General features: G+C 40.1%; 1 protein-coding gene across 1 annotated transcript in view; it reads right to left on the reverse strand.

Annotated features, from left to right (window-relative positions):
- Positions 1-16,607, reverse strand: part of SCFD2 (sec1 family domain containing 2) — a 188,614-nt gene that overhangs the window by 95,035 nt on the left and 76,972 nt on the right. The window contains exon 5 of the mRNA XM_027635848.1: positions 9,848-10,097. Coding sequence (XP_027491649.1) covers positions 9,848-10,097 — 250 coding nt within the window. The remainder of the gene's footprint in view (positions 1-9,847; positions 10,098-16,607) is intronic.

Genomic DNA, 16,607 nt, shown 5'->3' on the forward strand with positions numbered 1-16,607 from the left:
CCAATTTTGCAAACATTACTTTTCCTGCCTGACGAAATGATATCCAAGAAAAAAAGGGGTGGGGGAAAAATCCTTAGGCTATGATTTGTGAACTTTCCTGTCTTGACAGACCACAGTCACAGTGTCTGCAAGAGAGCAGAAGGGTCACAGCAAAATGTAACTTGACCTGAACTTTAACCATCAGCAGTGACATTTACTCAACTATAAAATTTAAAACTAAACAAGAACAAATAGGGAGAAAGGGATCATGAGAGCACCTTCTCCCTGTTGATTTAAAATACAAGACCATGAGAGATCTGCCTCTTATGTTTACACTGTAAGAGCTTGAGTACATATGGTTCTGCTATTGAGATGTTAAGGTGACCAACAGAGTAACAGTGTTGCAAGATAAAAGATGGGTTATTGTCAATTATTCGAGAGATTTCATTTGTTTAACTCTGCAATACCAGAGGACTGTGTAACTCCATTTTATCTCTGGGCTTGATTGCTTCTTGAAATACAGGATTTCAGCATATTGCATCATCATTAAAATATGTGGAGATTGCTAGCCTGACATAGGTTGACCATCCAAAATTCAAAGAACAGAATTCACACCTGATAAAATCTCATAGTAAGCACTAGAGAACTACCACCACCACTGAGCTGAATAAAATAACTAGAAATACAGAAAGGTGGCAATAATTCCTGCTTACCTTGGCAGAGGTGATGCTTGTGCCATCAGATCCACTACACAGTGTGGTATTTAAAACAGACACCAACTTGACAAAAATTACAATAGAATACTTAGAAACTCTTACAAGCAAGCACTCAAACGAACCAAGCAAAATTTTGCAATCTACAGCAAACACCTTAATATTTGTGTCTGTATACCAAAGAAAGACAACTCTCAAAAAATCTCACTAGTTTTCTGCAATAAGGGTGGTGACTAAAATCTTTTTTTTTCTTCTTTTTTTTTTTTTTTTAATTTTGACAGTTATTTAATATTCTACCATTTGTGGTTTGCCAGGCTGGGTGTGCTCTGAAAAACAGCAAGAATTTACTCATAATTTTACAACATGATGTTGAAACTTGAAGGTTTGTCAAGGAAGTCACTCATATGAAAAGAAGAAAAAAATTATTTAACCACGCCACATGCACATAAAAGTACCTTTAAAAAAGGTGCCTAATTCTAAAGAAGCCTCTGTTTTCATTTTATTCTTAAAGCAAAGATGTATTTGATGTTAGAAGCATCTTCTAAATGCTATTGAAATTGCATGCTGAAAAGGAATATAAATCATTAATGAAAATCACACCATATCAGTTTCCTGTTGCAGTTGGCTGTCCGCTAACTTGGCAGCGAGACAGTGGCCTGCAGAGCTGCAGGCATATGTCTCATGTTAAAAAACAGAAAAAAAGACTTCATGTTATAAACACTTCAATGAAAATCACTATCTAGTTTGGAGTCAACTGAGACCAGGTGCTGAAGACAAGATAAACAGACAACATATGGAAGTTTAAAAAAAATCCCCAAAGCGCTGGCCTTCCATTGGCATTGTCCTCTACCACACATTTTAACATACATCACGAAATCTAAATAAAATATCCTTGCATGTGTACAGAGTAATTAGATTTTTCTCACCTTTAGGAACATAGTTTTTTAACACTGATATTTAAGATATGCCTCCTATTTTTAAAACCTACAAAAAATATGCCCATGCAAATCTAGATATAAAGTAATTCAGAAAACTACTGCAATTTGTCTTCCAAACAATTCACTAGAAAACCCTCCATGTTTCCCAGCTGAGAAATAGCCCAGGAATCCACCCAAGCAGTGACACAAAGCCTGCAGTCAGTGTCTGCTGATTTGGCTCACCTATCTTCCACTTGCCATCCACAGATTTTGAAGAAAAATGGGAAAAAGCTTTTAGAAAGGTCACAGCAGAAAGGTACTTCAGTCTTGGAGAGCTCAAAGATCCTAAGGGGAGCTGATAAAACTTAGGTCATTTACTCTGCACCTGCAGAGTCAGTGGCTAAAGCAGAGCAGGTCATTGCTTCGGTGCATACCCAATTTCTCCTTGTTTTTGCAGAGATTACAACAAAACCCTTGAATCCTTCTGACTGTTGTGTAAATTAGATTAATATCTCAGGACACGTGAAGTGATTTTTTTCACCCAATGGCTCTGTTACCATGAAGCAAAGGACTGATGCGTTGCAGCAGTGGCAGCATCTCAGGATTAATTAAACTGCAGAAGCTCCCTACGCAGCCCCTCTCAGACAGTCAAGCAGCAGCTTTGATCCTGTCTTCCCAGTGCTCCTGGCAGAGTGAACGTCACCATCCTCTGGGACTGCTGGCCCACAAATGCTTTCCACTGGGTTGTGTCCAAAACACATTGAGAAAAGGATACAGATACTAGGAGATCATCTTACACACACCCTGTTCCAGTTAGAGAGGAGTATTTTAGGTGTCTATAAAATCAGCTGGGGCAAAAGGAAAAGTCTCCTGAACATCCAACTTTCACTTCAGAATTGGGAAGAAAATGATCTGGGTTTTCTCTGGCTGCAGTAGTAATGCCTGTATGGTGGCAGGATGAAACTATTTAGCTCTAACATTGTCGTACAACGCAAAAGAGAAAACTCTTTCCAACTGTATCTTATCTGCACACCAGCCTGGGAAGGCTCTGCAGGGCAAGGATCACCTCCTCGCTACTGGGGGAGGAGGTGAGAAAGGGAGCATGGGAGAAAGAGAAAGAAACATTGTCATAACCTGAGTTGACTTTCTTTTTAATCATTTGATTAGAGACTATTCTATGAGAAAGTTTTTCTTCTTTGAAATTTACCCATGGTGGAAGCAGCCGCCACGCCACAGCCACACCAGCTTTTACTGCTCCTCCCTGTATCACAGCAGATTTAGCCCTACACAGACCACATTCTGTGACATTTCTGGCATTTGCCTTCACCATGGAGCTGCAGTTATGACTTGCAGGCTACAGGACAGAGCAGAATAATCAAACAACACAGCCTACAATCATGCATATAAACAGGCTAACCTGGTGGGAAGAGGTTTTTTCCCCAATTTACACTGGAGTGCAAAGCTGTCCCACTAACATTAGGCCTGAAAATGACCCTTTGGCATCAGGGACTAGTAGAAGCTAATCAGTATTTCTGAGAGAAGCCTGTTTGGACATTCAAAATGTTTAGAATGTATTCTCCCACCCTCTGTAACCCTTCTGAGCTCTTAACATGTTTAGCTCAATGTGCTGGTTTGGGCTGGGATACAGTTAATTTTCATCATAGTAGCCGGTATGGGTCTGATAACAGAGGGATGTTTTAGTTCCTGATAAGCTTACGTTTAGTTTTTGTTCCTGCTTACGCAGAGTCAAGGCCTTTTCTGCTCCCCATACCACCCCACCAGCAGGAGGCTGGGGATGCAAAAGGACTTGGGAGGGGACACATCTGGGACACCTGACCCCAACTGACCCAAGGGATATTACAGACCATATGGAGTCATGCTCAGCATAAAGAGCTGGGGGAAGAATGAGGAAGGGGGGGATGTTCAGAAAGATGGCATTTGTCTTCCCAAGTCACCATTAAGCATGATGGACCCTGCTTTCCTGCGGATGGATGAACACCTGCCTGCTCATGGAAGTGATGAATGAATTCTTTGTTTTGCTTTGCTTGTGCACACAGCTTTTGCTTTACCTCTTTATGTCTCCTACTGTCTTTATGTCAACCCACGAGTTTTCTCACTTTTACTCTTCTGATTCTCTCACCATCCCACCAGGGAGAAGCGAGCGAGTGGGTGTGTGAGGCTGAGCTGCCAGCTGGGGTTAAACCACAACAATCAGAAACCTTTGTTTTGTTGGGGAGCTGATGCCTATTTAACTAAACCTACTGGCAGACAGATTTCCACAGATGCTTGGAATCATGGAGCAATCCTTAAACCTGAATCTAGTACCCAGACATGCAGGAATGCCACAGCAGGACCCAGCAGTGCTAACACATGGCTCTTATTTTTTGTGCAGATAATGTAAAAGCTGAGTTCCTGAAGCGTGAACGGGCAAAACAGAAGCTCTTGAGAAGGCTTGAAGACAGCACAGCTAATTAAAACTTCTCTAAATCTTTGTAAACTTAGAAAAGACAATATTTAATTTCGATTTTTCTATACTTCCCTCAATGATAGCAAGAAACAACTTGGTTGCAGCTTTTTTTATTTTATAGTTCTCAGCATAAATATCTACACTACACAGGAACACCAGATTAACTCTTCTCTGTCTACGTGTTGCCATTAATAAAGTTTTCAAGTCATGACTTTTTTTTCCCATCAGTTCTACTGTGAAACCCATGGATTACTTGGAAATAAGCTATTATTCATGGGAGGGATAGGGCTAGCCTTCCACTGAACTAGTGGAAACTTTAAAGAAAGCACTTGTAATAAAAGCATGGAAAATTTAAAATCACTCAGAATTTACTCTTGTATTTTACGTTTAAACAATGGTATATTTTTCTGAACTGTATGAATGTGTGTGTGCGGGGAAAATCACTACAGATACCTGAGCTAGACCTCCACTGCAAAGATGGGAAAGCCCTCTCCTACACAAGGCAGGTGGCACACTCAATCTAAAGGGGCTACATTATAACCTCAGGCAAGGACTTAATTTCATACTTACCTACCCTTAACATAGCCAGGTTTGGGAAATTGTTGCTCCCAACCATCAGTGAAGAGAAAATCACAACCAAATAAAAGTGAGTATGTCTCCTCTAAGGGAACTGGCTGTTACTGTCTTGGAATGTAAATGTTTATTGCAAAACCAGGACTGATTTTAGGATTAATGATACTTGGGCCAAAGTAGCATCAAGGTAATGAAATTATAAACATTCATTAGTATGTAACTTCATTAACATGCAACATCTCCCCCCAAGAATCACGTGCAGAGGACAAGCAGCTGAGACACCATCTATCTAATTCAGTATGGCAATGCCTTAACTTCACAGAATCCCAGAATCCCAGAATAGTGTGGCTTGGAAGGGAACATCTAGTTCCAACCCCTCTCTGCCATAGGCAGGGAACCTTCTACTGGTCCATCACCTCTACCCTGTTCTTCCAAATTCAACCCGAACCTATGAGAAAAAAGAAGAAATAGCTTTCCAACTCCTTCCCCCAGACCCCCAAAAATCAGACGTATCTCCAGACAAATAAAAGATGAAGAATCTGATCTTATGATTCCCAGTCCCTAAATTTATACATAGGTCTAAAAATGCTACAAGACAGATTTCAGACAGCTTGTACTTCCCCTCCCCAGCCCCAGCCCCCTCTCTACCCCAATGCAAGACTCTAGACATTAAAAGAACTCTGCATTTCCACTTTGGTCCTTAAACAAAGATTTCTCAGTTTGCTTCTCCCCCTGCATTATACAACACATAGAATTTAGAAAAAGGTGGAAAAGGTCCAGAAATCCGTTTTGTGATTAAAACTTTCAGGTTTTAGAAGTTGATAAACAGTAGTTCCTGGCACGGGTTTCTGCCACACCTGTGCTCAAGAGGATGCAGCTGATACCTACAGCCCTGCCAGGTGAGAGGTACTGCATTTGGGCAGCACAGCTGGCTGCCTATGCCTTTGGCTGGGCTGCTGGCCTCCAGAGCACACCATGAAAGGCAGATCTGCTCTACAAAGCTCCCACAGAGATGTGCAGATGAAAAAGAAGAGAACAGCACAGCTGAAAAAATAAATTTTTTAATTGCTTTGTGGCTCTATTAGCATTGCTTTTGCATGCGTTGCACACAACTCTACACTGATATTTAAGAACTAGATGAACAAATAAGATTATAAAATACACTCTTTTACAGTTTTTTTTTTTTTTTAAACAGCTGCCAAAAAGCCCCACCCCAAAAGCTCCCAAACCCAACATTACGGGAAAAGCATCATTTTCCATTATGATTTGGTCTATTCTGTTTCCCCTCCAATTTGTAACATTCTGCTGAAATCAGTGATGAAGAACATATGTCCAAGGTAAATCACACCAGGGAGAAATCTTGGAACTGTTACATGCAGTTTTATTACCCAAGGCATTAAGACAGTCTACCACTACACTTACTATTTAACAGTTCCATCAAACACAACAATGCTAATGTACTTTTATATTATTATGCATGCAAAAAAATTGTATAATATTTCTTAAAACTCATTGGGTGATTAATGCATTGCATTTTCATTTTAATTAACAGTTCCAGGATATTTTTTAGTGCTTCAATGAAACAGGGTGTTACATAAATGCAGAATGTTATTGTATAAATATTTTGGAAAACACATGTTCAAGCAACAATAAGGTTGAAAATCCTAACACTCAACAGCCAGGAAATTGGAAGGGCTTATGCTTCTTACACAATATAAGGTTATTCAAGTGCTGCATCTCAAAAGTATTCTGCAGAGAGCTGTAATCATCTAGGCTACCTTAGGGAAACCTAGTGTGCCCAATGGGACAGACAGACCCTGTCTGTCTCTGAGAACTGCTTTCTTTACCGTACTGCAAATACTAGTCCAGTCTCACTAGGTAACACCAAACAGCACAAATATACCCTGTACACCTATGAGCTGCCTCTTTTAGGGGACATTTGCACTAGTTCTGTGAGGTAGTTATATGACTGGAGATTGCCTATAAGTGTGGACAACCATTAATTAGTTTACATTTAACAAGTAAAATAGGAATAGAAGATACCTCATATAAACCTTTTCTTTGACTGATAATTTGACCTCGAAAGTCAAGTTTTCTAAAATTTTACAAGGGTTTTGCATTTTATTTCTCAAGTGACTGTATGGGAACAACAGATAAAACCAACAAAAATGTGTATTTCTCAAGACTGCACAACTTCCATGCCTTGCAGAAAAGTGGAAAGCAAAAGGCTGAGGAAGCAGTTCAGAGCCACAGCTGAGATATGGCTTTGAATTTCAACTTAAACCAACCAAACAGCCTTAGTGTAATGCTGTGATGAAACAAAACCCAAAACATCAGGTATCAGGTGTATCAGGAAGCAGAACACAAAGTCCCCTTTGTTCAAAGACACATAATCACTAGCACCTGAAAATGTAATTCCATGGTTTTCTGCTTCAAGTTCCAAAACGAATCACATAAAGCTGAGAGCACCAGTCCACTTCATCAACTTCAAACTGAGACCCAGAGAAAGTTACTTGCTGAATATCATACAGTCTCATTTACCTCTTAAGTACTTCTTCATCGTGTGTAAGAATAATCGAAACTATATGGTTCTAGTCCTCTGTGGTGTTCAGTCCATACACCAAATGCAGCCATGGCTCATAGAAAATACAGTATATAATCATGAAATTGAAGACTGTGCTACAACGCACACAGGAGTCAAATGACAGTTACATGGGAAACAGAGTTACTGACATTTCTCAGCTTTGGAGCGCTTGGGTTTGCAGCCTATGTATTATAACTTCTCTCTAGCTTTTTTACAAGGAACAGTGAATTTTTCTGTCTGTTGCTATAACCCCAGCTGTCCAATCATGGATTGCCAGAGGGTTTGAAAATTCAATCTGGAGGCGAGGAGTGAGCCAGCAGTCAGCGTCTTGAACTCACCCAGTAACTGGCCCAGTCCTTAGCTTGATGGACAGGTGAAAATAAAAGACTGTGAACATTTTATTTTTTCTGATCATGAGTGAGAGATTCCAAGAATTATTGCAATTTTTTTTTAGTCTAATTAACTTTTGTGGCAAGAGCAAAAAAGGCTTTCTCTTGTTTCTGTTTCTTACAGTAAAATGAGGGTAGAATGCTGAAGGTCTGAACCATGATCTGTCCAGATGCATGGCTGTTGCTAACTTGCAGAGCTGGGTTGCCTCTGTGAAAATATGCCAACCAGTATCTGCTAAAAGGAATAGTCAGTCTGCAGCTCATAGAAGTTCTGCTGGTAGCAGGAGATGCCTCAACATTGTGTATGTGATTGTACAAAAAGGAGAAATCAGCACCGCTATCTATTCCCTGATTTTCAGCCCTGCTACAGAGTCCTGATGTACCTCTGAAGGAAAGCCTGTGGATGCTCCTATGGTTCTGACTTGCTTTGCCTCTCAAGTAGTGAGCAAAGTACCTAAGGTTCAAAGGCCAGCAGGCTGTAAAACAGGCCTGACAAAACAGAGAACAAGGAGGAGTAGGTCTAAGGCTGGTCAAGTTTTATTAGTCTTCCCAATTCAACTGTACTGCAAATATAGCAACTGGCAAATTCAGCAAATTCCACCAATGCTAAGAAAGCAAACTGCTGGATGAATAAAGCCTTGAAAACTACCTATGGAGCATTCCTAGAAATTTCATTTTATACTTTGCTCCCAAGAGAATCCTTATTTTTAGTCTTGACAGTAGGTTTTAATTTTGCCTTGCCCTCTTCTATTAATAACTCAAAAAGAACTAAATAAGATGTAAAAATGAAGAATGTTGATGAATCAAAAAAGTATGGAAGCATACTATCATACACTTGTGCAGATAGCACAAACATAGTTGTGCACAGGTACAGACAGAAGGATGCAAGGACTCCGGCTTTGTGTTATGCAATTAATTTCCTCACATAACAATGATGTCCTTGGTCTAAAATTACCTGTACAGGGTCTCTCCAGAGCTTCTCTTTGGTACTTGACTGAAGTTTTAGAGACTTAAAATCTTTGCATACTTACATTAGGCCCAATGAAGAGAAACTGTGATAAAACTGTGATTTAAAACATCTCTGATCACAGGAGAAAATGGAAAATACGAAAATGGAGATTTAGAAATGACTACACTGCATCCAGCAGAAGACACCACTGAAGTTCTGAGGAAACACCATATAGTGTACAAGATGTACAGTACATATTGAAAAAAAAAGGAGAGCAAAAGCCTACAAGAAGCCTGGAACACTGTGGGCATCATGTCCAGGAGTATTAAAATAACAACACATTGCAAATATGACTGAATATGTCCATTCCTGCAGTAAGTCTTTCAACCATTACAGTGTTTTACACTCAAAGCAACAGCAGACTGGTAAGACCACACCTGTATTTCAAACTAGGAGCAGAACAGTACCAGAATAACCAACAGCAGTATTATTACACTTCCCTGGAGACTCCACACTTAGGCCCATCCTTTGCAAAGGCTTTCAATTGTAAGCTCCTCTAAACATCTTGATTTCTGTTCATATGCTCACCACCTCAAAGATGACCTGGTCAATGACCTCCTCAGTATTATCAAATACTGAGAAAAACTGATAACAGGAAGTGATGTCCCTTCTGTCATGGTAGACCACCCCTGAGCCATAATTCATTTATTTCAAATAAAGTTTTTAATATTTTTTTTCTAAAATTTGACACCAGCAGCAAGAGTTTATGGCTTTCCTGTTCTGTGAGTGCTCACCTAAAAAAAGGCTTAGCATGCTATTTTTAAAGGCTAATGTTCATGTTGTTTCAGCAAAAAGCTCAGTGTTGGTTTTAGACACATTTCTTCTTTTATGTCAGACAGGCCAGCTCCTTGTATTCACAAAGCAACTGTGGTTCACTGAACATGCTTCCAGGACTAATTTTGACTTCCCAGGGTCAACTTTACACCAATCAGTGAAAGAAATTGTGGAAAAGATTACCTTACAAAAACACACAAACTTAGCCAATCTTTAACAAAAAGAACAACTTGTAGAGCTTTCATCAGACTCAGCACTCTTCAAGGACAGCCTGTCAGCATTTGGCATATATGAACACGGGAGATGGAACAAAGCTACAGGAAATCCTTTTGCTTACTCATGTACTCTCAGCACCACAGACCAGTCAAGCCATTTTTATACACTTTTCCCAGTTCCCACATTCCCAGCCATCCAATTTCTCACCACACAAGCAGAATCTTACCTGTAATTTTCTGCAACAAAGGAGATGGCTCTGGCTCATCACAAATTGCCTTGACTAGGGCCTTTTTCACCTCTTCTTCAGCTGCATCCAGCTCTTTTCCACTTTCAATTTCTCCAACCACAGAATATATGTATACCAGCAAGACAAGGAAGTCCTCACAGGTATAATCATCTTTCGTTCTCTCATTGTAAGACTTGATCATTGGCAACAACTGGTTCAAAACACTGGGCATTTCTGATTCGCCAATAGTCTGAAAAACAAAAGGAAGATCATGTCAGATTGACTCCGTAGTGCTTGTCAGTTAGTGTCAGACATACTCCTGCCTGCACCCACAAGCTATTATTTCTCATAATAGCAGAGCTCATTTAATAAAACATTATTAGTTTTCTATAGTTTTCTCTTCAGAACTCATGATAGCAGCACCTTAGCACTTGAAAAGCCTGATGATTAGATCTTCTCAAAGTACCAGTATGATAAGAGGATGGGAGCATCCATTCTTGTGGTATGGGTAGAAAGCACAAGGTCAAACACTTCCTCTAAATTTCGGGCTTTATCCTTGGGCCTGATTTTGTACTGGAGCAAGGGCTTCCATTGCCTTTAGTTGCTATTGCAAGCTCTCAGCGTATCTGCAAACCTGACCCTACATTTTCAAGTCAGAAACTCAGAAAATTAGTAACAGAGGGAACCACTTGTGAAGCATGTGGTTTAAGTGACCAGTGTGGTCTCCTACAAGAGCTCTACAACAGATCAAGGACAGAGCAGTAATCATCAGCCTGGCATGGGCCCTGACCCTCTTCTCCCTCAGCCTCCTTCACAGCCCACTCACCAGCTTCTCAAGCCGTGTAACAGTGGGTTTCTACACCAAAAAGGCCTTCTTTGCTAGGCAGGTCATACTCACTGCCACAGCACTTCCATGCTGCAAGGCGAGTAAGGCAAAAGCCGTGCAGAAGTGTGGAGAAGCGTGGCTGTGAGGCTGGAAGATGATCATAAAGTGTATATAAGGAGAGGAAGGCTGGCAGACAAAAGGAAGGGAAAACTGAGAGTATGCTGGGATTTCCCAGTAATTGAAATTGCTCTTGCTTCTTCTCATCACTGTGGGAGAGGTATCCATACAACTTTACTGGAGTTGTAAAAAGGAGACTTCAGACATGAATGCCCTCGAGTGCCATGCTGACATAGACGTCATGTAACACCGAGGCTGAGGTTTAGATCCACTGTGTATGTCTCTGCCAGTCAGAGCAACATAGCGACTAACTGTACCATCAAACTGCCACCCTCGCTGCCCGCAAGCACCTGTGTATGAAATCTTCACATGCTAGTTTTCTGCTGTAGCTTAGTTTGGAGCTCAGCAGTGGGATCAGAGAAGAAGTGGAGCCACTGCAAGGCAAACAGGAGCAACACACTGCTCCTGTGTGGGGAGGGAGGTGTAGGAGAACAGCCTTTGTCTCCCAGTGGTACTGATTGCTTTGATCCAAGCAATAGGTCTCCTGCAACACCAGTACCCTGCCCCTTGTCCCGTGATCACCAAAATGATCACCACATGAAAACCTGTGGGTCAACTCATAGTGCGCAGTGAAAGATCAAATCTCTTGTAATCCAAAGAGTCAAGTCTGCAAACATTTATTCTTAACATTTATTCTTAAGTAATTTCACACAGACTAGTCATGGTAAATAGGGACCACAGCCAGCAATATACTCTTTAAATGGAATAACAATAGGTAAATAAAAGACAAATCAAACAAACTAGAAAGAGACATAGGTTTATACAATAGTAAAATCATGCAAAAACTTTAGGAACACAGAAACTGCTCCATACAAGACTTCAGAGGTTCCTGGTTCTGGTTGCATTTTGTTTTAGTTGTTCTTTGACAATCTCAGAAACACTAACAAGCATCTCATAAACTGTAGTTTTTATACCTACACTGATCCACCATAGATCTTGATCATTAAGAAAGCATGAATTACTCAAGCTCTCAAGAAACTTTTTTCCAGGCTGTGCTATAAGAAACAACACTTCTGTAGACTTTTGCGCCCCACCCTGCTCTTGACATACAAGTTTTGCCATGGACTTATTTTTCATGGGACTTCAGTGTGGTCAGATGCTGTTTCCATTTGAATTCAAACCTTAGTGAAGAATTTTCTAACTACCCACATGCTAAACCTAACAGTAAGTGCAATTGCGGACTTGAAGCAGTAAATTACAAAGCTACAGGGGTGAAAAGCATGTGAGAGCCAAAAAGGAACATTTAGAAATTCAGTAGGGGCTGGTACCCTCTGTGTTTGGGCAGGGAGTTTTAAATCACATGCACAGCAAGTCCAAACACTGCCCCACCTGGGAAGCAAATCTACAGTGTTTGGTACTGGTCTGGCAGCTGAGCTATCCTCAAGACAAGGTTGTCGGTTCCCAAATTTCAACTCAACCCTGCCTCAGTTCAGTATTACCTGCTCTCTTCTTGAAAAGTGACATCAAATAAATTCTCATCTGTATTTATGTACAATAAACACTAGATCATCCAGATCCTAAAATGGAAAAAGACAATACTTCAAAGAATTCAGAGGTATGCAGTTATCATGAGAATGCAATCCTCAATTAACAAAAGCCTAATCAGTCCTAAAAATAAAAGAACTGAAGAATAATCTATCTGTGAAGTTATTCTGGAAGAGATGACAAACTTCAATTTACATTAATCTGAATTCACTTTTATGGAGAGGCAGGGCCTATGAAACATATTATTAAACATCATCTACCGTCTACTGAGCACATCATCTATTCCTCTCCTTCCCTCCCAACACCCAAACTCTACTTCAGTCCACCTCTACATACCTCATAGCACGCTGCTACACCAACAAAGATGAATTTTTGAAAAAGCTATATTTTGCATACACAGATTATCCACATGAATGGAGCACTGAGGATGCACATGGTTGCATAGAACAGTAGAGTCAACAGCTCCTGCTTGAGGATAGTAGATTCTGCAAGCACACATGTACAGCAACTCTGGCAAACTTTCAAACATACATGATAAAAAAACCTGTGCCTAAACTTTCAGGGTGATTTACTATGGGGCAGGCTAAAACTCAACAACTTCAAGTAACAATTGCCACCTCTTATCTTCAAAGTAAAAATGAAAGAGGACAAATAATTAAAGAGCTGTAATAAACCATTAACTTCAGAATGCACGTAGGGTCTTTCTGGGGTATGAACTTCTCTGGAATGTTTTTCCCTTATCTCTTGGGAAATGGCACCACAGAGGGCTTCAAATGGAACTGCCAAATTTCAGAGGCTATTTTGTCCAAACAGGCCAACTGGACTGGACTGTGCATGAAAAAAATGGGACTTGCAGCTTCACTGCAGAGCATGGTTCCACAGGGAGCTGGGAAATTTGCCTCAAACAAAATCCACTGGCAGATTGTCAGTATCTGGCCACCTCTGATAATTTAGGGGCTCCCCGCACCGCCTAACAATCAATCAATTACCCTGATTGAACAGCCCTAAAACACAAGTTTTAAAAATGTAACTACCCATGACCCAAATTTCCTGCTGGTTATGTTGGCCTCAAGTTAGCCCCATTTGTCTATCACCAAGGGAGCCAATAAAAATAATAAAAACAGGTCAATTCTGAGCTTTCCAAAGGCTATATAAAAACATTAATGCTGCTTAATGCAGAGCCAGCCAAAAGGCCCAAGCTCTAACACCTTCTGCTTGGTTGAATTGTTTGGACATTTTAATGCTATCATCACATATTCTTCAGAATCCAGGGAGAATTTGTGACAGATTTTTTTTTGTTGTTTTCCATCTCTTTCCTCCACCCTTCTTAGTTATTTATTTTTAGAACTTAAGCCATGTAATAATTTAGTGTCCCTAAGGGTAAATAAACTGACGTCAATTTGCTGATTTTTGCAAAAGACCTGAGTTTTGGCAGATGGGAGAATAATGAAGAAAGTACAAAATAATTTTTTCAGTTTTAAACACTGAACATGATATTGTGCTACAAAATGACATTTAAAATGTGATTTATAGGATCTACAGCACCTAAGAGGAAGTGTAACAAACCCAAGAAAAAACGTTTTGCAATTCTGTGCAAGGCATTATTTTCAATATTAAATAAACCTGTAAGAATCTAAAGTAATATGTATCATTAAACGTATTTTACACAATAGAAAACAGAGCAAGCTTGGGAGGAAGAGAAGAGGAGGGTCAGAGTTTACTTGAATTAACACGTGTCCCTGACAAAACTGAAAAGAGAACTGAGCACTTTAATCCCTGTGCTTCCAGCCCACTGTCCTCAACACATCATTAAAAATATTAAAGCAAAAGTCAACTTCAAGCAAGTGGAATTTATTTTCTTTTAAAATCTAGGAGGAAGAAGGAGATAAATCTTTAGAGACTACTTTGCTATGTAAATATTCTAGCGGCTTTCCATTTAGGAAGCAAAACATGTTTAATTCCTTCAGAGGTCGCATGAGTTAACAGAACTTTTTGGAATGGGAACCACACAGCTTTATACAAGCAAAGAATTTTATTGCTGAAAAACAAAACTAAAAAACCACCTCATAACCCAGCTGCAGGTAAAACCAGCAAAAGGATCAGTGGAAACTCACAAGGCCTTGGCTCATTTGCTGCCCCAAGCCCCTGGACCACTCTATTTAATAACAGCTCCTTTTACTGAAAACTTAGGAGGGAAAAGAGTTGTGGAATAAGCAGCTTTCCAAAGTCGCTCTATTTGATTTTTCATGTTTTACCTGGGTTTGACTTGTGGTTTCTGATTCTGTCGCACAGCATATTAACTTTCCCACTGCCCAGATGGAGGCAAGAAGATTCTAGCTGCTAAAAGCGACAACGGCACTAAGGGAGGACTTCAAAGGTATGGGAAACTGGCTCAGATATTTTGATGGCAATAGATCTCTGCAGCAATAGTCATATCAGTGAAAACGACAGGCGCTGCCAAACTAAGGAGGAGTCTTAGCTGCCTGCAGCGCTCAGCTGCCCATAAATCAAATGCTGCAGTTCTGTTACTTGTTGTTTTATACTGTTTGGCCATCTGAGATTTGGGGTTGATTGCACATAATTTCCTTATGGGTCAGAAGATGTCTGTACTCCCTAGTCCCAGTAAAAAAATAATTTCATGTATTTAGTTTTCATTAAATGACCTGTAAGTGACCAGTGGTTTGACACAAAATATCAGTTAAGTATGATCTTACCACTCAAATTATGTTTCTCCATATGAAGCTCTAGAAATCATTGTAATTCTTGACTTGGGCAGGTTTTGATAAAAAGGTACCTCTACTTTGTCTTCTCTACATATCTGTAGGGTATGATTGAAGAATAAGCAACCCAAAACAGAGCAAAAAAATGAAGGTCTTCAAAGTACTACACTCTCACCATTAGAAAACACCTCAATCTGTCTGTATAGAGCATCCAGTTATTCAGACAGGCTATTTTACATAACCAATATCTTGCAGGAAATGAGTTTGCACATCTGTAAAGTTTTAGTCTCAAACTTATGTTTCTAGCTGGGCTGACAAAGTGTAACCTTGCAGGGGGAAGGAGCGACCTTTAGCCTTAGGGGAAAGCAGACAAAGCATCCAGTGAACTCACAGCAGATTGACAGTGGAGGTGTAAGATGCTGGCAGTAAATGGTTGCTTCCAGTAAAAAAAGAAGTGTAAGCCATTAAAGATCAGGAGAAAGATCACATCACCTTTTGTTGGGGACCAAAACAGTTTTACGACTTGCCTCTGCCAAGTCCAAGAGACTGCATCCTCCTCTCTTTAATGGCAGCGTCTGCCTATTCGCTTGATAGACGATACAGAAACTAAGAACACACATATAAAGAACACAGTGGAGAACTAAACTGCTAGTGAGAGACACAGGAAACAGTAAAAGCATCTAGGACCTGTCTCCTCTGTCATTACTTTTAATGATTCTTCTGTCTTTTAATGAAATACAGAGCCAATTCTATCTCATGAATCCTTTTCTGCATTTATCACCCCTCCGAACATTGTCCAAGGATCTATATTCTCAAAACTGTGGAGATAATTTCCAGGCACCCCTTGTAGACAGACAGTGTCTTAAAATTCTACCATAAACAAATAAAAAACAAATAAAAGGAAAAGAGTAAGCTTTTCAGAAGCTATTTTTAACCTGGCTCATGCTGTCAAAGGCACAGATTCACATTCATCCTATGTGCATGCTCTCCCAGTTGGCCTTCATTCTCTCCGTTCACTCACCACAGCAGCCTCTTCCTTCTGTGCCTACTGAAGTGTTTCTGTGCCTGTGCACTAAAACAAATCATTTTAACCATACTAGTTCTCTGCTTGGGTTTACTGCTTGGCCACAGAAAAACTTAAACTAGCCATGAAGGTCAAGAATTGGACTGCTTCCTTATGCAACAGTGCTGGCTTGAAGTCTATGTGAACTAGAATTTAAGGTTGCCAAGAGATAAAAGAAAAATATATAAATAATCACCTGCTCTTTGGATGACTTCTTCAATATACTGTCAATGGCCAGAAGCTTAATTGGTGTCTATCAGTCAACATGACAGACATCAAAAGTCCTTTGATATACCTGCTGAATATCTAACCAGGACGTTAGCACTTACTGCAGAACACAGTGACAAGCCAAAGGCAAGAAAAATTTACTGACAACATAAGGCTTTTTAAAAGCACAACATTTGTAAGCTCTTCTGGTCAGAGATATTTTTTTAAGGTGTCTTGCATAATTCCAGAAACACAGCACTGACACTTAACAGCTAATATGTG

This window comes from Corapipo altera, unplaced genomic scaffold (genome assembly GCF_003945725.1).
Source record: "Corapipo altera isolate COAL_440 unplaced genomic scaffold, ASM394572v1 22b, whole genome shotgun sequence".
Classification (NCBI taxonomy): Eukaryota; Metazoa; Chordata; class Aves; order Passeriformes; family Pipridae; genus Corapipo; species Corapipo altera.